Consider the following 25,971-nt stretch of genomic DNA (forward strand, 5'->3'; position numbering starts at 1 on the left):
CCTGACTAAGCAGAAGGAAATCTTCAAGTTTGAAATGGAAGTGGCTATGCAAGAGATGAGACAAATGCACGACCAACAAATCCGAGCTCTGTCGAACCGGCTAGTCGAGTCCAACCATCGCACCCAGAACGCTGCAGTCAACAGCGAGCCGGAGGTGGTCGAAATCGTCATGGCCAACGCACCACCCAAGAATACTGGGGGTGGCCCCACTAAAATTAACAGCGCTGGGGGTGGACCCACCAGTGATGATAGCGCTGGGGGTGGACCCACCAGTAGTGACAACACTGGGGGTGGCCGTATGATTCCTCTCGAAACTTATCCAAAACAGGATATGGGTGAGGCCGAAAAGATAAAGGAGCTCGAAAGAAAAATCGAAGCCCTGATGTCTGTTCGGGAGGTGAAGAGGACCGGCATTCCGTGTCCTTACCCGAGAAAGTGGGATTCGATCCCGTATCCGGCGAAGTTCAACCTGATCAACTTCACGCCGTTCAACGGAAAGGGCTCGCCCACTCAACATCTGATCTACTTCAAGTCTCACTTGGGAGTAATCTCGGGCAACGAGCCTTTGATGGTTCGGTCATTCGTTGGCACCCTTCGCGGGCCTGCCTTCGATTGGTACCGCCGTCTCAAGCCCGGAAGCATCAACAGCTGGGAGGACTTGGAAGGCATGTTTCTCGCCCATTTCTTCGATGATGACACCGAGGTGTCGATCAGGACACTCTTCGACGAGAAACAAAAAGGCGGAGAGTCGGTGGATACCTTCATCAAACGCTTCCGCAATCAGGCAATGAACTGCAGGGATCCCGTCACGGAGGAATTCCTCTTGCAGACTTGTCAGAACAACTTGTCCATTGACATCTTGGACGTGATGGGAATAGAGCCGCTCAATACCTGGAAAGAGTTGAAGGCTCGAGGAGAACAAGCTGAACGCTTCATCAGAAGGCGGAAGATCGAGAGAAACCAACCGATGGTTAATCCTCCGGATTCGGATCTCGTACCTCATGATGAAGAGGACGTACCTGCAGCAGTTATTGACGATGATCAAACGTCACAACAGCAGTCCTGGGAACAACAGGAGAATTCAGACGAGGAGCTCCAAAACGAGTACTCGTTCAAAGACGAAGACGTTCCAGCTATTTTCGAGACCCTTCTCGAAAACAACAAAATCAAACTCCCGCCCATCACGCATCAAGAGGAAGATGGCGATTCTGCGGATCCAACGTACTGCGAGTACCACAGAAGGATCCTCCACCCCACCAAGGAATGCTTTGCTCTCAAGAATAACATCCAGACCTTGGTTGATGCCGGCGTTATAACGCTAGGGTAAGCCAATTGAAAACGGCAATACTCCAAAGAGTACAAGAGTATAAACTGTTCCTCAATACTCCAAAGAGTACAAGAGTATAAACTGTTCCTCAATACTCCAAAGAGTACAAGAGTATAAACTGTTCCTCAATACTCCAAAGAGTACAAGAGTATAAACTGTTCCTCAATACTCCAAAGAGTACAAGAGTATAAACTGTTCCTCAATACTCCAAAGAGTACAAGAGTATAAACTGTTCCTCAATACTCCAAAGAGTACAAGAGTATAAACTGTTCCTCAATACTCCAAAGAGTACAAGAGTATAAACTGTTCCTCAATACTCCAAAGAGTACAAGAGTATAAACTGTTCCTCAATACTCCAAAGAGTACAAGAGTATAAACTGTTCCTCAATACTCCAAAGAGTACAAGAGTATAAACTGTTCCTCAATACTCCAAAGAGTACAAGAGTATAAACTGTTCCTCAATACTCCAAAGAGTACAAGAGTATAAACTGTTCCTCAATACTCCAAAGAGTACAAGAGTATAAACTGTTCCTCAATACTCCAAAGAGTACAAGAGTATAAACTGTTCCTCAATACTCCAAAGAGTACAAGAGTATAAACTGTTCCTCAATACTCCAAAGAGTACAAGAGTATAAACTGTTCCTCAATACTCCAAAGAGTACAAGAGTATAAACTGTTCCTCAATACTCCAAAGAGTACAAGAGTATAAACTGTTCCTCAATACTCCAAAGAGTACAAGAGTATAAACTGTTCCTCAATACTCCAAAGAGTACAAGAGTATAAACTGTTCCTCAATACTCCAAAGAGTACAAGAGTATAAACTGTTCCTCAATACTCCAAAGAGTACAAGAGTATAAACTGTTCCTCAATACTCCAAAGAGTACAAGAGTATAAACTGTTCCTCAATACTCCAAAGAGTACAAGAGTATAAACTGTTCCTCAATACTCCAAAGAGTACAAGAGTATAAACTGTTCCTCAATACTCCAAAGAGTACAAGAGTATAAACTGTTCCTCAATACTCCAAAGAGTACAAGAGTATAAACTGTTCCTCAATACTCCAAAGAGTACAAGAGTATAAACTGTTCCTCAATACTCCAAAGAGTACAAGAGTATAAACTGTTCCTCAATACTCCAAAGAGTACAAGAGTATAAACTGTTCCTCAATACTCCAAAGAGTACAAGAGTATAAACTGTTCCTCAATACTCCAAAGAGTACAAGAGTATAAACTGTTCCTCAATACTCCAAAGAGTACAAGAGTATAAACTGTTCCTCAATACTCCAAAGAGTACAAGAGTATAAACTGTTCCTCAATACTCCAAAGAGTACAAGAGTATAAACTGTTCCTCAATACTCCAAAGAGTACAAGAGTATAAACTGTTCCTCAATACTCCAAAGAGTACAAGAGTATAAACTGTTCCTCAATACTCCAAAGAGTACAAGAGTATAAACTGTTCCTCAATACTCCAAAGAGTACAAGAGTATAAACTGTTCCTCAATACTCCAAAGAGTACAAGAGTATAAACTGTTCCTCAATACTCCAAAGAGTACAAGAGTATAAACTGTTCCTCAATACTCCAAAGAGTACAAGAGTATAAACTGTTCCTCAATACTCCAAAGAGTACAAGAGTATAAACTGTTCCTCAATACTCCAAAGAGTACAAGAGTATAAACTGTTCCTCAATACTCCAAAGAGTACAAGAGTATAAACTGTTCCTCAATACTCCAAAGAGTACAAGAGTATAAACTGTTCCTCAATACTCCAAAGAGTACAAGAGTATAAACTGTTCCTCAATACTCCAAAGAGTACAAGAGTATAAACTGTTCCTCAATACTCCAAAGAGTACAAGAGTATAAACTGTTCCTCAATACTCCAAAGAGTACAAGAGTATAAACTGTTCCTCAATACTCCAAAGAGTACAAGAGTATAAACTGTTCCTCAATACTCCAAAGAGTACAAGAGTATAAACTGTTCCTCAATACTCCAAAGAGTACAAGAGTATAAACTGTTCCTCAATACTCCAAAGAGTACAAGAGTATAAACTGTTCCTCAATACTCCAAAGAGTACAAGAGTATAAACTGTTCCTCAATACTCCAAAGAGTACAAGAGTATAAACTGTTCCTCAATACTCCAAAGAGTACAAGAGTATAAACTGTTCCTCAATACTCCAAAGAGTACAAGAGTATAAACTGTTCCTCAATACTCCAAAGAGTACAAGAGTATAAACTGTTCCTCAATACTCCAAAGAGTACAAGAGTATAAACTGTTCCTCAATACTCCAAAGAGTACAAGAGTATAAACTGTTCCTCAATACTCCAAAGAGTACAAGAGTATAAACTGTTCCTCAATACTCCAAAGAGTACAAGAGTATAAACTGTTCCTCAATACTCCAAAGAGTACAAGAGTATAAACTGTTCCTCAATACTCCAAAGAGTACAAGAGTATAAACTGTTCCTCAATACTCCAAAGAGTACAAGAGTATAAACTGTTCCTCAATACTCCAAAGAGTACAAGAGTATAAACTGTTCCTCAATACTCCAAAGAGTACAAGAGTATAAACTGTTCCTCAATACTCCAAAGAGTACAAGAGTATAAACTGTTCCTCAATACTCCAAAGAGTACAAGAGTATAAACTGTTCCTCAATACTCCAAAGAGTACAAGAGTATAAACTGTTCCTCAATACTCCAAAGAGTACAAGAGTATAAACTGTTCCTCAATACTCCAAAGAGTACAAGAGTATAAACTGTTCCTCAATACTCCAAAGAGTACAAGAGTATAAACTGTTCCTCAATACTCCAAAGAGTACAAGAGTATAAACTGTTCCTCAATACTCCAAAGAGTACAAGAGTATAAACTGTTCCTCAATACTCCAAAGAGTACAAGAGTATAAACTGTTCCTCAATACTCCAAAGAGTACAAGAGTATAAACTGTTCCTCAATACTCCAAAGAGTACAAGAGTATAAACTGTTCCTCAATACTCCAAAGAGTACAAGAGTATAAACTGTTCCTCAATACTCCAAAGAGTACAAGAGTATAAACTGTTCCTCAATACTCCAAAGAGTACAAGAGTATAAACTGTTCCTCAATACTCCAAAGAGTACAAGAGTATAAACTGTTCCTCAATACTCCAAAGAGTACAAGAGTATAAACTGTTCCTCAATACTCCAAAGAGTACAAGAGTATAAACTGTTCCTCAATACTCCAAAGAGTACAAGAGTATAAACTGTTCCTCAATACTCCAAAGAGTACAAGAGTATAAACTGTTCCTCAATACTCCAAAGAGTACAAGAGTATAAACTGTTCCTCAATACTCCAAAGAGTACAAGAGTATAAACTGTTCCTCAATACTCCAAAGAGTACAAGAGTATAAACTGTTCCTCAATACTCCAAAGAGTACAAGAGTATAAACTGTTCCTCAATACTCCAAAGAGTACAAGAGTATAAACTGTTCCTCAATACTCCAAAGAGTACAAGAGTATAAACTGTTCCTCAATACTCCAAAGAGTACAAGAGTATAAACTGTTCCTCAATACTCCAAAGAGTACAAGAGTATAAACTGTTCCTCAATACTCCAAAGAGTACAAGAGTATAAACTGTTCCTCAATACTCCAAAGAGTACAAGAGTATAAACTGTTCCTCAATACTCCAAAGAGTACAAGAGTATAAACTGTTCCTCAATACTCCAAAGAGTACAAGAGTATAAACTGTTCCTCAATACTCCAAAGAGTACAAGAGTATAAACTGTTCCTCAATACTCCAAAGAGTACAAGAGTATAAACTGTTCCTCAATACTCCAAAGAGTACAAGAGTATAAACTGTTCCTCAATACTCCAAAGAGTACAAGAGTATAAACTGTTCCTCAATACTCCAAAGAGTACAAGAGTATAAACTGTTCCTCAATACTCCAAAGAGTACAAGAGTATAAACTGTTCCTCAATACTCCAAAGAGTACAAGAGTATAAACTGTTCCTCAATACTCCAAAGAGTACAAGAGTATAAACTGTTCCTCAATACTCCAAAGAGTACAAGAGTATAAACTGTTCCTCAATACTCCAAAGAGTACAAGAGTATAAACTGTTCCTCAATACTCCAAAGAGTACAAGAGTATAAACTGTTCCTCAATACTCCAAAGAGTACAAGAGTATAAACTGTTCCTCAATACTCCAAAGAGTACAAGAGTATAAACTGTTCCTCAATACTCCAAAGAGTACAAGAGTATAAACTGTTCCTCAATACTCCAAAGAGTACAAGAGTATAAACTGTTCCTCAATACTCCAAAGAGTACAAGAGTATAAACTGTTCCTCAATACTCCAAAGAGTACAAGAGTATAAACTGTTCCTCAATACTCCAAAGAGTACAAGAGTATAAACTGTTCCTCAATACTCCAAAGAGTACAAGAGTATAAACTGTTCCTCAATACTCCAAAGAGTACAAGAGTATAAACTGTTCCTCAATACTCCAAAGAGTACAAGAGTATAAACTGTTCCTCAATACTCCAAAGAGTACAAGAGTATAAACTGTTCCTCAATACTCCAAAGAGTACAAGAGTATAAACTGTTCCTCAATACTCCAAAGAGTACAAGAGTATAAACTGTTCCTCAATACTCCAAAGAGTACAAGAGTATAAACTGTTCCTCAATACTCCAAAGAGTACAAGAGTATAAACTGTTCCTCAATACTCCAAAGAGTACAAGAGTATAAACTGTTCCTCAATACTCCAAAGAGTACAAGAGTATAAACTGTTCCTCAATACTCCAAAGAGTACAAGAGTATAAACTGTTCCTCAATACTCCAAAGAGTACAAGAGTATAAACTGTTCCTCAATACTCCAAAGAGTACAAGAGTATAAACTGTTCCTCAATACTCCAAAGAGTACAAGAGTATAAACTGTTCCTCAATACTCCAAAGAGTACAAGAGTATAAACTGTTCCTCAATACTCCAAAGAGTACAAGAGTATAAACTGTTCCTCAATACTCCAAAGAGTACAAGAGTATAAACTGTTCCTCAATACTCCAAAGAGTACAAGAGTATAAACTGTTCCTCAATACTCCAAAGAGTACAAGAGTATAAACTGTTCCTCAATACTCCAAAGAGTACAAGAGTATAAACTGTTCCTCAATACTCCAAAGAGTACAAGAGTATAAACTGTTCCTCAATACTCCAAAGAGTACAAGAGTATAAACTGTTCCTCAATACTCCAAAGAGTACAAGAGTATAAACTGTTCCTCAATACTCCAAAGAGTACAAGAGTATAAACTGTTCCTCAATACTCCAAAGAGTACAAGAGTATAAACTGTTCCTCAATACTCCAAAGAGTACAAGAGTATAAACTGTTCCTCAATACTCCAAAGAGTACAAGAGTATAAACTGTTCCTCAATACTCCAAAGAGTACAAGAGTATAAACTGTTCCTCAATACTCCAAAGAGTACAAGAGTATAAACTGTTCCTCAATACTCCAAAGAGTACAAGAGTATAAACTGTTCCTCAATACTCCAAAGAGTACAAGAGTATAAACTGTTCCTCAATACTCCAAAGAGTACAAGAGTATAAACTGTTCCTCAATACTCCAAAGAGTACAAGAGTATAAACTGTTCCTCAATACTCCAAAGAGTACAAGAGTATAAACTGTTCCTCAATACTCCAAAGAGTACAAGAGTATAAACTGTTCCTCAATACTCCAAAGAGTACAAGAGTATAAACTGTTCCTCAATACTCCAAAGAGTACAAGAGTATAAACTGTTCCTCAATACTCCAAAGAGTACAAGAGTATAAACTGTTCCTCAATACTCCAAAGAGTACAAGAGTATAAACTGTTCCTCAATACTCCAAAGAGTACAAGAGTATAAACTGTTCCTCAATACTCCAAAGAGTACAAGAGTATAAACTGTTCCTCAATACTCCAAAGAGTACAAGAGTATAAACTGTTCCTCAATACTCCAAAGAGTACAAGAGTATAAACTGTTCCTCAATACTCCAAAGAGTACAAGAGTATAAACTGTTCCTCAATACTCCAAAGAGTACAAGAGTATAAACTGTTCCTCAATACTCCAAAGAGTACAAGAGTATAAACTGTTCCTCAATACTCCAAAGAGTACAAGAGTATAAACTGTTCCTCAATACTCCAAAGAGTACAAGAGTATAAACTGTTCCTCAATACTCCAAAGAGTACAAGAGTATAAACTGTTCCTCAATACTCCAAAGAGTACAAGAGTATAAACTGTTCCTCAATACTCCAAAGAGTACAAGAGTATAAACTGTTCCTCAATACTCCAAAGAGTACAAGAGTATAAACTGTTCCTCAATACTCCAAAGAGTACAAGAGTATAAACTGTTCCTCAATACTCCAAAGAGTACAAGAGTATAAACTGTTCCTCAATACTCCAAAGAGTACAAGAGTATAAACTGTTCCTCAATACTCCAAAGAGTACAAGAGTATAAACTGTTCCTCAATACTCCAAAGAGTACAAGAGTATAAACTGTTCCTCAATACTCCAAAGAGTACAAGAGTATAAACTGTTCCTCAATACTCCAAAGAGTACAAGAGTATAAACTGTTCCTCAATACTCCAAAGAGTACAAGAGTATAAACTGTTCCTCAATACTCCAAAGAGTACAAGAGTATAAACTGTTCCTCAATACTCCAAAGAGTACAAGAGTATAAACTGTTCCTCAATACTCCAAAGAGTACAAGAGTATAAACTGTTCCTCAATACTCCAAAGAGTACAAGAGTATAAACTGTTCCTCAATACTCCAAAGAGTACAAGAGTATAAACTGTTCCTCAATACTCCAAAGAGTACAAGAGTATAAACTGTTCCTCAATACTCCAAAGAGTACAAGAGTATAAACTGTTCCTCAATACTCCAAAGAGTACAAGAGTATAAACTGTTCCTCAATACTCCAAAGAGTACAAGAGTATAAACTGTTCCTCAATACTCCAAAGAGTACAAGAGTATAAACTGTTCCTCAATACTCCAAAGAGTACAAGAGTATAAACTGTTCCTCAATACTCCAAAGAGTACAAGAGTATAAACTGTTCCTCAATACTCCAAAGAGTACAAGAGTATAAACTGTTCCTCAATACTCCAAAGAGTACAAGAGTATAAACTGTTCCTCAATACTCCAAAGAGTACAAGAGTATAAACTGTTCCTCAATACTCCAAAGAGTACAAGAGTATAAACTGTTCCTCAATACTCCAAAGAGTACAAGAGTATAAACTGTTCCTCAATACTCCAAAGAGTACAAGAGTATAAACTGTTCCTCAATACTCCAAAGAGTACAAGAGTATAAACTGTTCCTCAATACTCCAAAGAGTACAAGAGTATAAACTGTTCCTCAATACTCCAAAGAGTACAAGAGTATAAACTGTTCCTCAATACTCCAAAGAGTACAAGAGTATAAACTGTTCCTCAATACTCCAAAGAGTACAAGAGTATAAACTGTTCCTCAATACTCCAAAGAGTACAAGAGTATAAACTGTTCCTCAATACTCCAAAGAGTACAAGAGTATAAACTGTTCCTCAATACTCCAAAGAGTACAAGAGTATAAACTGTTCCTCAATACTCCAAAGAGTACAAGAGTATAAACTGTTCCTCAATACTCCAAAGAGTACAAGAGTATAAACTGTTCCTCAATACTCCAAAGAGTACAAGAGTATAAACTGTTCCTCAATACTCCAAAGAGTACAAGAGTATAAACTGTTCCTCAATACTCCAAAGAGTACAAGAGTATAAACTGTTCCTCAATACTCCAAAGAGTACAAGAGTATAAACTGTTCCTCAATACTCCAAAGAGTACAAGAGTATAAACTGTTCCTCAATACTCCAAAGAGTACAAGAGTATAAACTGTTCCTCAATACTCCAAAGAGTACAAGAGTATAAACTGTTCCTCAATACTCCAAAGAGTACAAGAGTATAAACTGTTCCTCAATACTCCAAAGAGTACAAGAGTATAAACTGTTCCTCAATACTCCAAAGAGTACAAGAGTATAAACTGTTCCTCAATACTCCAAAGAGTACAAGAGTATAAACTGTTCCTCAATACTCCAAAGAGTACAAGAGTATAAACTGTTCCTCAATACTCCAAAGAGTACAAGAGTATAAACTGTTCCTCAATACTCCAAAGAGTACAAGAGTATAAACTGTTCCTCAATACTCCAAAGAGTACAAGAGTATAAACTGTTCCTCAATACTCCAAAGAGTACAAGAGTATAAACTGTTCCTCAATACTCCAAAGAGTACAAGAGTATAAACTGTTCCTCAATACTCCAAAGAGTACAAGAGTATAAACTGTTCCTCAATACTCCAAAGAGTACAAGAGTATAAACTGTTCCTCAATACTCCAAAGAGTACAAGAGTATAAACTGTTCCTCAATACTCCAAAGAGTACAAGAGTATAAACTGTTCCTCAATACTCCAAAGAGTACAAGAGTATAAACTGTTCCTCAATACTCCAAAGAGTACAAGAGTATAAACTGTTCCTCAATACTCCAAAGAGTACAAGAGTATAAACTGTTCCTCAATACTCCAAAGAGTACAAGAGTATAAACTGTTCCTCAATACTCCAAAGAGTACAAGAGTATAAACTGTTCCTCAATACTCCAAAGAGTACAAGAGTATAAACTGTTCCTCAATACTCCAAAGAGTACAAGAGTATAAACTGTTCCTCAATACTCCAAAGAGTACAAGAGTATAAACTGTTCCTCAATACTCCAAAGAGTACAAGAGTATAAACTGTTCCTCAATACTCCAAAGAGTACAAGAGTATAAACTGTTCCTCAATACTCCAAAGAGTACAAGAGTATAAACTGTTCCTCAATACTCCAAAGAGTACAAGAGTATAAACTGTTCCTCAATACTCCAAAGAGTACAAGAGTATAAACTGTTCCTCAATACTCCAAAGAGTACAAGAGTATAAACTGTTCCTCAATACTCCAAAGAGTACAAGAGTATAAACTGTTCCTCAATACTCCAAAGAGTACAAGAGTATAAACTGTTCCTCAATACTCCAAAGAGTACAAGAGTATAAACTGTTCCTCAATACTCCAAAGAGTACAAGAGTATAAACTGTTCCTCAATACTCCAAAGAGTACAAGAGTATAAACTGTTCCTCAATACTCCAAAGAGTACAAGAGTATAAACTGTTCCTCAATACTCCAAAGAGTACAAGAGTATAAACTGTTCCTCAATACTCCAAAGAGTACAAGAGTATAAACTGTTCCTCAATACTCCAAAGAGTACAAGAGTATAAACTGTTCCTCAATACTCCAAAGAGTACAAGAGTATAAACTGTTCCTCAATACTCCAAAGAGTACAAGAGTATAAACTGTTCCTCAATACTCCAAAGAGTACAAGAGTATAAACTGTTCCTCAATACTCCAAAGAGTACAAGAGTATAAACTGTTCCTCAATACTCCAAAGAGTACAAGAGTATAAACTGTTCCTCAATACTCCAAAGAGTACAAGAGTATAAACTGTTCCTCAATACTCCAAAGAGTACAAGAGTATAAACTGTTCCTCAATACTCCAAAGAGTACAAGAGTATAAACTGTTCCTCAATACTCCAAAGAGTACAAGAGTATAAACTGTTCCTCAATACTCCAAAGAGTACAAGAGTATAAACTGTTCCTCAATACTCCAAAGAGTACAAGAGTATAAACTGTTCCTCAATACTCCAAAGAGTACAAGAGTATAAACTGTTCCTCAATACTCCAAAGAGTACAAGAGTATAAACTGTTCCTCAATACTCCAAAGAGTACAAGAGTATAAACTGTTCCTCAATACTCCAAAGAGTACAAGAGTATAAACTGTTCCTCAATACTCCAAAGAGTACAAGAGTATAAACTGTTCCTCAATACTCCAAAGAGTACAAGAGTATAAACTGTTCCTCAATACTCCAAAGAGTACAAGAGTATAAACTGTTCCTCAATACTCCAAAGAGTACAAGAGTATAAACTGTTCCTCAATACTCCAAAGAGTACAAGAGTATAAACTGTTCCTCAATACTCCAAAGAGTACAAGAGTATAAACTGTTCCTCAATACTCCAAAGAGTACAAGAGTATAAACTGTTCCTCAATACTCCAAAGAGTACAAGAGTATAAACTGTTCCTCAATACTCCAAAGAGTACAAGAGTATAAACTGTTCCTCAATACTCCAAAGAGTACAAGAGTATAAACTGTTCCTCAATACTCCAAAGAGTACAAGAGTATAAACTGTTCCTCAATACTCCAAAGAGTACAAGAGTATAAACTGTTCCTCAATACTCCAAAGAGTACAAGAGTATAAACTGTTCCTCAATACTCCAAAGAGTACAAGAGTATAAACTGTTCCTCAATACTCCAAAGAGTACAAGAGTATAAACTGTTCCTCAATACTCCAAAGAGTACAAGAGTATAAACTGTTCCTCAATACTCCAAAGAGTACAAGAGTATAAACTGTTCCTCAATACTCCAAAGGGCTCCAAAGCCTCGGCCAGCTGTCGAGCAAGACGTTGACGCTGTCTTTGTCGTGCTCTCTTTGATAATGCCGGAGCGTCTTCAGAAGTCATCTCCTCGGCGGAAGAGGAATCCGGATCTGCGATCTCGACCACGTTGGACGACACGGGGACGTCACGTGGTGCAAGTGCAGAGGCGGCAACGGGGTCTTGGATTTTTGAACCGAAGGACCTGCAAACATTTATGAAAGAGGTTACCTTTCTGTACCCGTTTGGAGAGGCGGATCTGGAGGAGGAGGAAGAGAGGCCTTCTTTGAACCGTTGTTGATCGAGCTCGTGTTCTTCATTCACCCCGATCTTGAGTGCTGGTTGCGTCACGACGGCGTCGGTTGCGATGCCGTTGGCTCCCACTGTGGTCGCCAGTCTGTTTGCGGAAAAAGTTGCTGTATTCATTGCTGCATTCATTACAACTTCAATCGTTACAATGAAATAAAAAGATAGCCTTTTTATAAGACTGGTACACAATGAAAACAAAAGAAATACAACTCTTTTCAAACAAACGCAAGATCTGTTTGTCATCTCTTGCTTGCGTGGGTCTTTTGCCTGTGACGGGGATGTTGATATCCGTGGACCACCGGGGCACTCAGATCTGGTCCGAGAAAATCGGGCAGAGCTTCGTCTATCCACGAGGGGATTTAGAAACTCTGAACTTCGTCGATCTGCGTGAGATCTAGAAGTTTACAGCTCCTATCTCGGATAATCGAGATATTCGCTCTACTTAGTATCACCGCTAAGGGGCAACACTAAGGAAAATAGAAAGGGGAATGAAGAAGGAGGCTCCTTTGCTGCAGAAGGCTCGCTCACTCCTCGAACTAAGGAAAAGAAAAAGGGGAATGAAGAAGGAGGCTCCTTTGCTGCAGAAGGCTCGCTCACTCCTCGCTCCGGCAGGGCTTCGCCTAGGCTCTCTCCAAGAAATCCTCCAAGGCCACCAAAGAAATCAAGAGCTAAAATCAGGAGCCCCCTGAAATGAAGGCCTAAGGGGCCTATTTATAGGAAACCAAGAGGGGGGGGGGTGGTAAAAGGTGAGGACACCCCCTTGGGGTGTCTTGGCGGCCAAGACACCCCTTGGGGTGTCTCGGCCAGGCCGAGACACCCCTGGTGTCTCGGCCATGCCGAGACACCCTAGGGGGTCCCCTTGGGGTGGTAAAAGGTGTGTAGGGGCTGAGGACACCCCCTTGGGGTGGTAAAAGGTGTGTAGGGGCTGAGGACACCCCCTTGGGGTGGTAAAAGGTGTGTAGGGGCTGAGGACACCCCCTTGGGTGTCTCGGCCAGGCCGAGACACCCTAGGGTGTCTCGGCTTGGCCGAGACACCCCTGGGGTGTCTTGGTTTTGCCAAGACACCCCTCGGGTGTTTCGAGCTTGCCGAGACTCCATTTGAGGTGTTTTGTTGGTTCCCCTGTATATTCTTCGTCCGGATTCGAATTTGAGTGATTCCGGGTGCGTTGGATGCGCGACGAAGAGTTTGACCCGCTCTGGTGATTGGATTATCTGTAGAGTGGTCGAGGCATGAAGGGCGTTGTCCTTTTTGTGAACAGTGCCGGGCTTCCCGATTGGTCCGGGTCTTCGTGATTCCGAAGTCCTATCCGCTCATGTAACTCGTCGATTCACTTCAGTCGTTCGTCGACGTCGATTAGGCTCATGTGGATTGGATGGTGACGTTCATCGTCGCTCGTTAACACTGAACCGGTTGTGGAGAACTATAGGCAATTTTTGATGCCTACAGAGAAAAGATCTTATGGAGGCTTCAATGAATGTACATATGTTAGAGGGACAATCCACCACTAGACCATCACTTTTCACTGGTAGTAATTTTTCTTATTGGAAGGCTAGGATGAGGATTTACCTTCGTTGCATTGATCTTGATATCCTAGAACTCATAGAGAAGAAATATGTAGAAAAGCCCAAAGTCGGGACTATGACCGACGGAGAAAGGCACCAAGCCAATCTCAATGCAAAGGCTATGAATGCCTTAATTTGCGATCTTTCCCCCAACGAGTATAATAGGGTTTCCACGTGTGCAACCGCATACGAAATATGGGTGAAATTGTGTATTACACATGAAGGAACCCCACAAGTGAAGGAATCCAAGATTAGTGGGCTTATGCATGAATATGAGTTATTTAAGATGCTTCCAAATGAATCCATTGATGCTATGTTCTCTCGCTTTACTAACATAATCAATGAATTGCATGGTCTTGACAAGAAATTAACTATCCAAGAGACGAACTACAATATCCTCCGTTCATTAACTCTAATATGGGAACCCAAAGCTACGGCCATAGAGGAAGCTCATGATCTCACCACTCTAGCTCTCGATGGCCTCATCGGCAAGCTTAAGGTTCATGAGAAAAAGCTCAAAGGAAAGGAGAAGGAGGAAGTGCCCCCACGGGAAGTTGAGGAGCCATCACCAAAGATGAAGACCATTGCTCTCAAAGGAGCTAGTGACCACTCCTCATCATCGTCGTCGGAGAGTGAAGTTAATTTTTCTAGAGAAGTGGCTCACCTCTCTAGAAGAATTTCTAGACTCATAAAAATAAACAAGAAGTTTAACCCCCGATCTAACAATAAATTTTCTTCACGTGTAGGAAAATGTTTTGAATGCAATGAACTGGGCCATATCGCCAAGGATTGCCCCAAGCTCAAGGAGAAATATATGAAGTACAAGAAGAAGAAGGCTATGTATGCCGTATGGGAGGAATCCGAACCAAGTGATTCGGATAGTAATGAAGAAGGAGCTAAACTTGCTCTTCATGATCCCAACATTTGCTTCATGGCCTATGAACAGGAGGTAATATCCGACATCGAGAGTGAATCCTTTTACATGCAATGTGATCTAGCTACGGCTTTAGAAGAATTGAACATTGAATTCAAAAGAATGTCAAAAGAATTTTCTTCTTTTAAAAAGTTGCATGCTTCTTGTGATGTCAAAGTAGAACAACTACAAACCTTTCTTGCACTAAAAGATGAATTGCTAGGAGATCTCAATTTTGAGAATAATCAATTAAGATCCAAAATTGAAAGACTAAAAATTGAGAGTGGTAGGATTAGACCCACTCATGCTTATGTTAATCATCATCACCATGGTAGAAATAGATTTCATAGATCTCATGCTCATACACACAAGAGAAATTTTGTGTGCACATATTGTATGAAACATGGACACATTTCTACTCATTGTAGGATCAAGGATAATCATGAATTTTATGGCATACTAACCACCAAGGACCCAAGATCTGGGTACCTAAAGTTACTACACCTTCATCTCTTGTAGGGAACATCACGGCAACGACGTAGAGAGATGTGGTACATTGATAGTGGTTGCTCACATCATATGACGGGCAACAAAGAGCTATTTGTAACCCTATCAAGGATTGAAGGAGGTAGCGTCTCCTTTGGTGGTGGTAAGAAAGGTAAAATCATTGGTATTGGGTATATTGATAAGACACTCTCTCCCGTTATAGAAGATGTTTATTTGGTTAATGGCTTGAATCATAATCTTCTTAGCATTAGCCAATTGAGTGATAAAGGTTTTGATATTTTCTTTAAACCGGACAAATGCATTATTAGTATGAATGGAAAAATTATTTTTGTTGCTAATCGAAAATCTAATGTGTACATTTTTGAGATGAATGAATTAGTGAATCAAGATGTGAAGTGCCTTACGGTAATTGATGAAAACCCCTGGATTTGGCATAAGAGGCTTGGATATGTAAACATGGAATTGATATCTAAATTGTCCAAGAGGAATCTTGTTAAAGGGTTACCAAATTTGTATTTCATCAAAGAGACCATATGCGAAGATTGTGCTAAAGGTAAACAAACTAAGTCTACCTTCAAACCTATCAATGAGGTATCAACTTCTAAACCCTTGTAATTACTTCATCTAGATTTGTTTGGTCCTATGCGTGTTACCTCTCTTGGAGGCAAACACTATGTTTTTGTTATCATTGATGATTTCTCTCGTTTTACATGGACAATTTTTCTTACAAGCAAAGATGAATGTTTTGATGAATTCTCAAATCATGTTAAAAGAATTGAAAATGAAAAAGATTTGAAAGTTGTTAAATTATAAGTGATCATGGTGGTGAGTTTCAAAATATTTCTTTTTATGATTTTTGTGCTCATCGTGGTATAACTCATGAATTTTTTGCTCCTAGAACACCACAACAAAATGGTGTTGTTGAACGGAAAAATCAAACCATATAAGAGATGACACGAACTATGTTGAACTCTTTTGATTTGCCTAAATATTTTTGGGCGGAAGCCGTCAATACGGCTTGTCATGTTTTAAATCGTGTTTTGATTAGACCAAAGTTTAAGAAAACTCCTTATGAACTATTTATGGTAAAACTCCTTTTATTGGTTATTTTCGTATCTTTGGTTGTAAATGTTTTATTTTAAATACAAAAGATCACCATGATAAATTTGATTCAAAAATTAATGTTGGTATTTTCTTAGGGTATGCACCTCGAAGTAAGGCTTATAGGGTCTTCAACAAACGAATTCTTGTTGTTGAAGAATCTATAAACGTTACTTTTGATGAGACTAATATTGGTTCACAAGTTATTTTGCCTAGGAAAGATGATGATGATATTGAGGAAGGATTAGAACTTATGCAACCTATAAATACACCCTCAATAGAAGCACAAAAAGATGTGGAAAGCACCAACACTCATATTTAAGAAGAACTCCCCAAAGCATGGAAATTCGCATCAAATCATTCAAAGGAGCAAATTATTGGGAGTCCTTCACAAGGGGTTGTTACTCGCTCAAAGGCTTTGAGTGAGTATGGTAATGTTGCATTTCTATCTCAATTAGAACCTAAGAAAGTTAATGATGCTTTAAATAATGAATTTTGGGTTTTAGCTATGCATGATGAACTAAATAATTTTCGAAGAAATAATGTTTGGAAATTAGTTCCTAGACCTAACTGAGCCAGCACATCAAACCGAAAAGGCTCTTTCGAACTCTCCGGTGCATCTTTTCTGAGTGCTTTGTTGTAACGAAGTTCCTTAGATTGAGGTTGCTCCGCTACTTCTTTCCCCAGTCTGGGTGGTGCAGCTGCTGTTTCAGAATATTTCTTCAAATACTCCTTTCCTCCACGGGTCCCTGATACCTGTGCAGGCTGTACAGTGAAAGCTAGTTGTTCATTCTTAGAACTGCTAAGTGACGTAGTTTCAACCCCCTCATCTGAAAAAGCTGAAACGGCGTTGCAAGATCTTCGCATGGCTCTAGGTTTCTTCGAATTTGCTGATGTCCACTGCTCGTCTATTAACAAGTCAGGATGAACCCACATCACTTCACCTTTAGAAGTAGTGTAAGGGACCATCCCCTTTTCTTTCTTCTGATGCAGGTCGAAGTTCACCACCTTCGCCTCCGGTTGAGGAATTGGTTGTATGCTATCTTGTATTTGTATTTCCACGAAATCCCTAAATTGAAGTGACACCATATTTGCAGACACCTTTTTTTGCTTAGCTTGAAGGGTCATCACTCCTGCATCTAATAAAGCTTGAATCTTGTCCTTCAAGATATAACAAGCTTTAGTCGGATGATGCACCATCCTGTGGTACATGCAAAAGTTAGGATCGTCAGTCCTTGATACTTCTGCATTCTGCTTTACTTCTGGCAGTTTGATCTTATTCATCTTGATTAAAGATGTGAGAATAGAAACCACATGTTCATCCTTGAAATCATATTTCTTCTGAAAACGATTGTCAGATGTATTCCCTTTTTGTTTAGTAGAGGATTTTTGGGATGGAGCTGTCTCAACAGCTAAGGTGTCTTTCCCTTTCGATTGTTTCTGGGAATTATAGTTGCCTTTACGACCTCCCTTTTTGGTTTGTGGTTCTTGAGGTTCTTCAGCACTTATCCTCTTGAGCATGTTTTCTACTTGCTCTCCCTGCCAAACCAAATCCTTCCATGAACAGGCTTCAACAGCGCCCATCCTAGATAAGATATTGATGGAAAGATTGTTACGACACATTTCCACGAGAGTAGCCTCCGAAACTTGGTCGCGTGAATGCAACGATCGATTCCTGAACCTCTTGACGAAGTCACTGACCGACTCCGTTTTCTTCTGCTTCTCTGACAGTAATGTTGCCATAGACATTTCAGTGTCATCATTAAAGAATCAGGCTAAGAAAAGCCTCTCTAAATCTCTCCAACTCTGGATTGACTCAGGTTTGAGTCTACGAAACCATTCAAAAGCCACCCCCTTAAGGGTACTAATGAATAATCGAGTCATGATGGGATCATTCCCTACTATGTGTCCAGTCTGTGTCTGAAAATAATAGATATGTTGGGTTGGAGAACCATTGCCATCAAATTGCACCAAGTTGAGTGGCTTGAATTTCGGAGGATATGGTATCACAGCCCATTCACTTAGATAGGGTCTTGACACCCCCAACTCTTTGAAATTCCCTTGAAGCTTCAGTGCGTCAAGTTGCTTCTGAAAATCCTCCCACTTCTGATCTCGTTCTTTTGTACGAGGATTAGATTCAGCTTCAGACGATTCAGAATGAACTTTCACGACCTTTTCTTCATCGTCTTCATCGTAGTGATCCTCATCAACAGGTGAAGGTCTTCTACGCCTAGACCCTGAGGCTTGGGAATGAGTCTTCTTTTTCTTCTTCTTTTCCTCAGTGAGTCTCTCCACCATTGTTTCCAAGCGTCTGATGGACTCTTGCTGCTTCAGAATGGTAGATTGTTGCTCTTCCATCTGCCGCGAGAGTTCTTCCTCTCTTCCTGTCATATGAGCACTTGCTTGCTCACTTTGGTAGGTATTGGAGAGTTGAGAAGTTGCGATGGTTGAATTTTCAGGTTCAGCACCACTGGATAAGCCCGCTAATTTGCGATAATCTAATGGGATTATCGTTCCAGTACGAGAACGGGTATGTTGATAAACACCATGGCCTTCAATAAGTTCCTCTCGTAATCCCGGAGATCTTTCAAAATCAAAAGACTCCGAATCGTCAGCTGAGATTTTGCTTTTACCCTTGCAGGCCATGTTGATCGTCACTTCAATTCGACGATTCTTGGGCGCTTGTCTTTTAGGACGAAAGCGTCTTCTCCTTGATGATGCGACTGTTGGAAATTCAGTCAATCGCTCAAAGACTGAAGATTTATGCGTTGACTCCCCACATGGACACTGGGAAAGTACCGCTGATGTGAGCTTCTCATAGCAACAATGTGATTGCATCTGATTCACGCTTCGTTTATGCATGAGATAATCCCGAAGGTCACCATCTGGACAACCCACAGTCAATTCTGTTGTCATAGCTTTACCTGAGCGAGACCCTCTAAATGACAGAGGTTGACGAACTTGGGTAAGTTGACAAACTCCGTCATGTGCACGAAGAGGTTCGTTGATAGGACGAGTTTGGTGAGTTCGTCTTCTCGGTCGGTTCTTAACTTGAGGTTCGTTTTCTTGATGAACCTCGGTATGAACCTCTTGTTGATTTTGTTGAACCTCTTTTTGAGGATGAGGTTCGTGTTCTGAGTCTACTTGGGTACAAGGATGAGGTCCGTCTTTCAGATGTTCCTTATTCACCTGCCCCTTATTAGAAGTGTTGACCTTAGGTTGATTAACCTTTGGTCGATAGTGGAAACCGTCTAGCGAGACCAAAGCTCGAGCCCTGCGACGAGCTTGATTCTGACGCTGACGTTGTCGAGCGTGTCTCGACAGTGAACCAGTAAGAACCTTTGCCTCAGTCAAAGCTGGACGAGGTTCGTTATCAAAAGCCAAAGTCTAGCTAGTAGAAGCCGAGGTTCGGTTAGGTTGCTTAACAACCCATCTCTTAGCCTGACGGCTAGTTATTGGAGCCTCCTTCTTGAGGTGCTTGGACTTTTCCTCGAGACTAACTCGAGTTGTATCATCAGAAGCCACTTGGGCTGAAGTCTCATACGAGACTCGACGATACTTTCGTGCCTTCGTGGGACTAGACTTACCAAAGGAGAGGTACTCCTCGTATTTGGATTGGTCAAATTCGATGACCAGAGTCTCGACGTCCGTTCCCACTGCAATCTTGTCTGATTGCGCCACCACCATCTCGTCGGAGAGAATAGCTGCTCCCACTGTGGTCGCCATCTTCTGTAGGGTCGAAAAAGTTATCTGGGATTGATTGATTCTTGTTTTAAGAAATGGGTTCAATCGCTTGGTACGAAATCCTAACAATCACTCACACTCTCTCTCGATTACAGAGGAAGAGAAGATTAATTCAGCTTCTCTTTTGTTTAAGGTGGGTTCTAGGTGGAGAAAGGATGCTTCCCCCGATGCTTGAGTCGAGCTTGCCTCCCGTTGACGATCAGACCAAGATCACAAGAGCTTCTAACCTTTGTTAACCGGCTAGAATCGAGGTTCGATCTTCGGACTTACACACAAAAGCTCTGATTTCTGATGATTAAAAGTCTTAATTTGCCAACCCCTTTCTCTGTAGCCCTCGATAGCTATTTATAGGAGTTTGAGCACGTAACGGACGTGCTAGAATCATGGATCATGGGCGTAACTGATGTGCTAAACTTGTGGAATCGTGGCGTAACTGACTCCTAGAATTTAGCCCATGTGGCTGACTAGGTCTTCGTGACTGTTACAGCCTAATTTAATATGGGTGACGAACTTCACTGCGTTAGCGAACCTCGTCCTTGATGTTGAGCCTCGCTGTGTGGCGAGCCTCGTCTTTGATGTCGAGCCTCGCTGCGTAGAGAACCTCGTCTTTGATGTCGAGCCTCGCTGCGTGGCAAGCCTCGTGAACTTCTTTAATAATGAGCTTTAAATCCGATGACAAGCTTTGACGAACTTCAACTCTTGTGATGAACTCCGAACCTCGTATCAATGACGAGCTTATCTTTGACAACTAGGGTTCAACTCATGTCCAACGACGAGCTTAGAACCCTGTATCCGCTAGTGAATCTCGGACCTCGTATCCAATGACGAGTTCCGACCTCCGTAGATCCATTTCATTCAATAATAAACCTTACCTTTTAGTGTTGAGGTCCACTGCCTGGTGACCCTCATTCTTGAGGTTGATCTTTTCTGAATAACGAACCTCGTTTCTGATTGAAAAGGGGTTCGTTTCCTTGACCACTCTTTTCGTCTTTCAAAATTTTTAGCATTTTTTAATGTCTACAGTCGACTGATGAAACTAGCCAGAATCATCAAAAGTTTCTGTTTCTGCTACTGACTTTCTATCAGTCGACTGATGACCCTTCAGTTGACTGATGAGCTCTCTAGTCGACCAACGTGCTGCAGATCGCTTACGACGATCAACTCATCAGTCGACTGATGAACCTCGTCGGTCGACTGATAAGCTTCCAACGACTAGTTTTATACAGTTTTTAGATTTCTCGGTTTTTGAACGTTTTTGTCTGTTTCTTTAGGGTTTGGCTGTTCCCTTGAATGCTTATAAATACACACCAACCCCCATTCACTTCAGTAACTAAGCAAGCATTTAAATTTCTCTTGAGTTTATGTTTATTGTTTTAAAAGAGCTTCAATTTTCAATTGTTTTCACTCTTGCAAATCCCACATCCCAAGATTCAATTGCAATCTCTTCTTCTTGCCATAGGGCTATTGTAAGAGAGCTTCTTTTTTTCTTTTGTAACTTGTGGAGAGCTTGATCTCGTGGTGATCTACTGTGTGGTTGTGAGATCTCAAGAGGAGATCGTTGTGAAGAAGTTCCGGCTTCCAAACCGGGTTATGATAATGAAATTCTCCTCAAGAGTGGGGAGCAGGGACGTAGGTCGGAGGACCGAACATCGTGAACATATTGCGTGTCACAATTGGCTAACTATCTCCTAACTCATCTCCTTTATATTGTTTTAGTATTTTATTCTATGTTGTGTTGTATTGTCTTAATTTTAATTGCACATTTATTGCCTCATAACCCTCTTCACCCCCTCTAGGGTCCAACAGAATGTAGATGGAAGGGGAACAAAGAAGAGGTGGAGGATTTGAGAAAGGTGATTGATTAAACAAGCCCATTATTTTCACGAAGAAGAACAAAACCTGAGGGAAATAAGTATATGTTATCTCGGATTTTGAGGACTCGTTTTTAATTTGAAAAATTATTAGGTCTATTTAATAAGTGTAAATTAGTCTTGATTAGTAAAATTTAATTAAACTGACAGAATATTGAGGAATGCACTAAGTGAGGGGAAAGAAAATCACAGAGAATTGAGGGGTAATTTTGTAAATATAAAGATTAAGATAGTGGATTTGCAAATATGAAAGATTTGAGGGGTATATATGCAAGCAATAAAAAAGAATTAAAAATGAGACCAAATCAGGCTAAAAAAAGGAGCATAATTAACCGACCCAGAAGCAAACCCTTGGTGTCCTCTCTCTTCGTTCCGCTGACGAAAAAAACTCTGGAAAAGAAAAAAGGACATCAACTAATGGCGGAGACTGAGGCGGTGGAAGTCATTAGATCATCGGAGCAACAAGAAGAACAGAAGAAGATGAGAGAGAAAGAAGAAGGGGAGATCGATGAAGAGAACGACAACGATAATAATCGATCATTCAACGGAGAAGGAGATACTGAGGAGCCACCGCCGTCACTGCTGACGCATCCATTGGAGAACTCGTGGACCTTCTGGTTCGACAATCCGTCGGCAAAGTCGAAGCAGGCCGCTTGGGGTAGCTCTATCCGCCCCGTCTACACTTTCCACACCGTCGAAGACTTCTGGAGGTATCACCACCATCTTCTTCTTCGACTTTTCCATAATTTGTTTTAATTAGGGAAATCTTTTTGTGTTAGGGTTTGAGTCTGGCATCATTTCCAATATTAGGTAATTTTATTGAACAATAATTTGTTACAGTGAGAGGTCTAGGGTTTGGGATCTGAAGTTGTTACCATTCTTATTTAATAGCAGTATTCGGTTTTTGATGTTGTTGGGCTTCTAAGATTATGAGCCAGTGATTATTCTATTTTACCCTAAATTTCTTATTAGGTGAGGAGGATTGTCATTATTGGGATTGAGTTGAATAAAATCTTGGAACTGAGTTGTAAAGTTTTGACATCAGATGAGGAAGTTCATTTGTTAATTTGATTCCTTAATCATTATTTGGATTAATGAGTTTAGAGACTTGTTTTACCAGAATTTTGTTTGGTAAGGGCTGGACTTTACCTCATGCAACTGACTCTCAACATGTCGACAGCTTTGAACTTGTGACTTTATCTCAATCACAACGCCTATATTTAAGTTTTTGGCCTAGATGTTTTCTGATAATTAGTTTTTCAAAGTTGGCATGATAATTGTGAATGCCCTTTGCCATTGAGAAATACGTGCTAAGCTGAAGCTGCTATCTTCTAACCTCCAAGTACTAAAATAGTTTGAAATCTTTCAAATATTCTTACAATAGCTCATTTTACTCACTTAGACCTTTCCCAACTTGTAGATTTCTAAAAATATACCGGTACATGTGGATGTTTGTTAGTCTTATATTTCCACTCCTGCATATTACTGAGAGTTATTGTCTTTTTTCTTTTCATATTACTGAGGGTTATGGTCAGTTAGTTAAACCAGGAATCTATTTTTATTTGTTCTGTGATAAAAAGCTCTATGGTGCATTTTTATATTTCACACTGCATTTCATGCTTCATATATGTGATTGTATAGGAAAAACTTTTATTATGAGTCTTACTACTAATTTTAAGCTTACCCTGTTGACCGCTTGAATATCATGAAGGCATTGGGTATGCATCAAACTTTTGGATATATCAAACCTCTAATTATCGTGCTTGGTGCTGTGGACATGAAACCTAGTGTATCTTGGAATATGTCTTTTGAATTTGAATAATCTTTGTTTCAGGAGGTTCTTTACTTTTGTGCAAAGAAGAAAAGTTTTTTTTTTGATACCTATAAGGTCTAGTTTGTCTCTTAAGTTAGTGAATCAGTTCCATCTAGTAATCCTTATCTTTATGACGGTTTACCTTCTAAATGTTCTCCAGCCTCTACAATAATATTCATCATCCAAGCAAGTTAGTGGTGGGAGCAGACTTTTACTGTTTTAAACATAAAATTGAGCCAAAGTGGGAGGACCCTGTTTGTGCAAATGGAGGAAAATGGACCATCAACTGTGGGCGAGGAAAATCAGATACATTGTGGTTATACACTGTCTGTTCTTTGACCTCTAGAATGAATTGTTTTTCTTTAACTTCAATTTACTGATGTATTCTTTTCGCTGCTTGTGATCTTTCTATATACTAGTTGTTGGCAATGATTGGTGAACAGTTTGACTATGGTGATGAGATTTGTGGAGCAGTTGTTAATGTACGTGGAAAGCAGGAAAGGATTGCCATATGGACAAAAAATGCAGCTAATGAAGCAGCTCAGGTATGCTGTGTAATGCAATATATTGGTGTAATTGTATGTATATATAAACTGTATTTGTTTATTCTATCAATCTCAATGACTTTGATGTGCGCTGTTCTGGTAGTTATCTAGAAATTAAAGGGAGAAAGGTTTTGTTATTAGCCTTTTTTTTCGTCTTTCATATTTACCTTGTAAAGAAACAACTCCCTTACGTTGAATATATCATGGAAGGTGTAAGTGTGATTTATCATGGATTCCTTAGAAGAAACTATTCCTCTTTTAGTTGTCACATGTTATGACTGCTTAAAACTTGCATGATGGAATCTCCTGCATTCAGTAATCAACTGTTCAAAGTTTTAAGCCTGACCTCTGTAATATATTGCATGTCAGTTTCTACTTATATCAAGGAGATTTTTTTCCTTTGCCTCTGAAGTTTTTATGTCTAAAAGAATTTTGAGCTACTCAGGTTTGAAATGTGATCTTTAGTTAAACTGATCTTCTAGATACATCAAGGAATAAACACCATTTACAGTATTTAGATTCAGTTAAACTTAAGACATCATGAAGTATGATTGGAATTGGGATTTGGATTCATTTGCTTCAATGAAGTTCATGTCAGATTGCCATCATGTTGGATAAGATCTTAATTTGCTCTCATGGGGATCTTTTGGAGGAAACCATGGTAAACTGAAAAGTTCATCTGATGCAACAGTTGGTATATAATTTGGTTAGTGATTCATTTCAAGTGGTTATGTTCTCATATTGAATTAGATGCATGTGCTTTCTCTGTAGACTAAGCTTTCGGTTGCTGCCTTAAAGTAACAAGGTGGTACATGATAAGGACATACAAATTTGAAAAATCACATCTTAGAAATCAGTTATTTCTTGTGCATATGTGTTGTGAACACATTACTCTAAGAAGGACGAGTAGCTAGTTGATCATGCACCTTTCAAGCTTCACAGAACGATACACAACTAGGAGATGGTACTTCAGTAAAACACTTGAAAAGCAGATTTTTGGTGACATTTGTGCAACAATTTATGCTCAAACTAGTATATGCATGCAGGTTTGCACTCACATCCACACATGATGAAGACACTCAACTATAGTTGTGCAACAAAAATATTCTGATTTACCATTCTCATATTACTTATCAGATCGTGTTAAATTGCAAGTAATTGATGAGATCTAATGCTTTCTTACAGACTTGAAAACATATGGCCTGATGAAAGCCTTACTCCTTATGATATTGTGACTTCCAATGTCGTATGTGTGAGATTGTTGTATAGAAAAAAGTTCCTAATATATGTGATGAGCTGTGAAGTGGAATGTGAGGCCATTGCGAAACCATTAGTTAGAGCATGCATAACCATTCTGTTAATTGTTAAATGACTTTGATTTGATCAATTGCCATTTTCGTACCTTTATAACTAGAAATGTTTTAACTGATGTTCAGTTATTGAAGATCTTATCTCTCTTCATTCTCACTATGAAAGGATAAAACACTTTGTTATAGTAGGCTAACATCAAAAAACTGCCTTGAATATTTTCCCATTTCCACTAATTTACACGAGCTTTCTAAAATGTAGAAATGTACTGTAAATATTTCCAGAAATTTTCAGTAAATTACCTTCCATTATCTCATTGTTAGTGAACAATCATGTGGGTTGCATGGGATTGTTCCTTGATTTGTTCTTAGTATGCCAAATGATTTATTGGTGTAATCCTCTATTAAATTAAAAAGAAGCACCGCTTATTAATTTTAATCTTCTAGTTATTGCCAGAAGGGAGTTTTTTGAAATTAGAAATTTTTTCGTAGTTATAGTTTAAG

At 38.9% G+C, this 25,971-nt stretch overlaps 1 protein-coding gene across 1 annotated transcript in view; it reads left to right on the forward strand.

Annotated features, from left to right (window-relative positions):
* Nucleotides 22,122-25,971, forward strand: part of LOC109824080 (eukaryotic translation initiation factor 4E-1-like) — a 5,716-nt gene continuing 1,866 nt past the window's right edge. Inside the window, exons 1-3 of the mRNA XM_020390603.1 lie at nucleotides 22,122-22,512; nucleotides 23,776-23,941; nucleotides 24,035-24,160. Coding sequence (XP_020246192.1) covers nucleotides 22,220-22,512; nucleotides 23,776-23,941; nucleotides 24,035-24,160 — 585 coding nt within the window. The 5' untranslated portion in view covers nucleotides 22,122-22,219. The remainder of the gene's footprint in view (nucleotides 22,513-23,775; nucleotides 23,942-24,034; nucleotides 24,161-25,971) is intronic.

This window comes from Asparagus officinalis, chromosome 9 (assembly GCF_001876935.1).
Source record: "Asparagus officinalis chromosome 9, Aspof.V1, whole genome shotgun sequence".
Classification (NCBI taxonomy): domain Eukaryota; kingdom Viridiplantae; phylum Streptophyta; class Magnoliopsida; order Asparagales; family Asparagaceae; genus Asparagus; species Asparagus officinalis.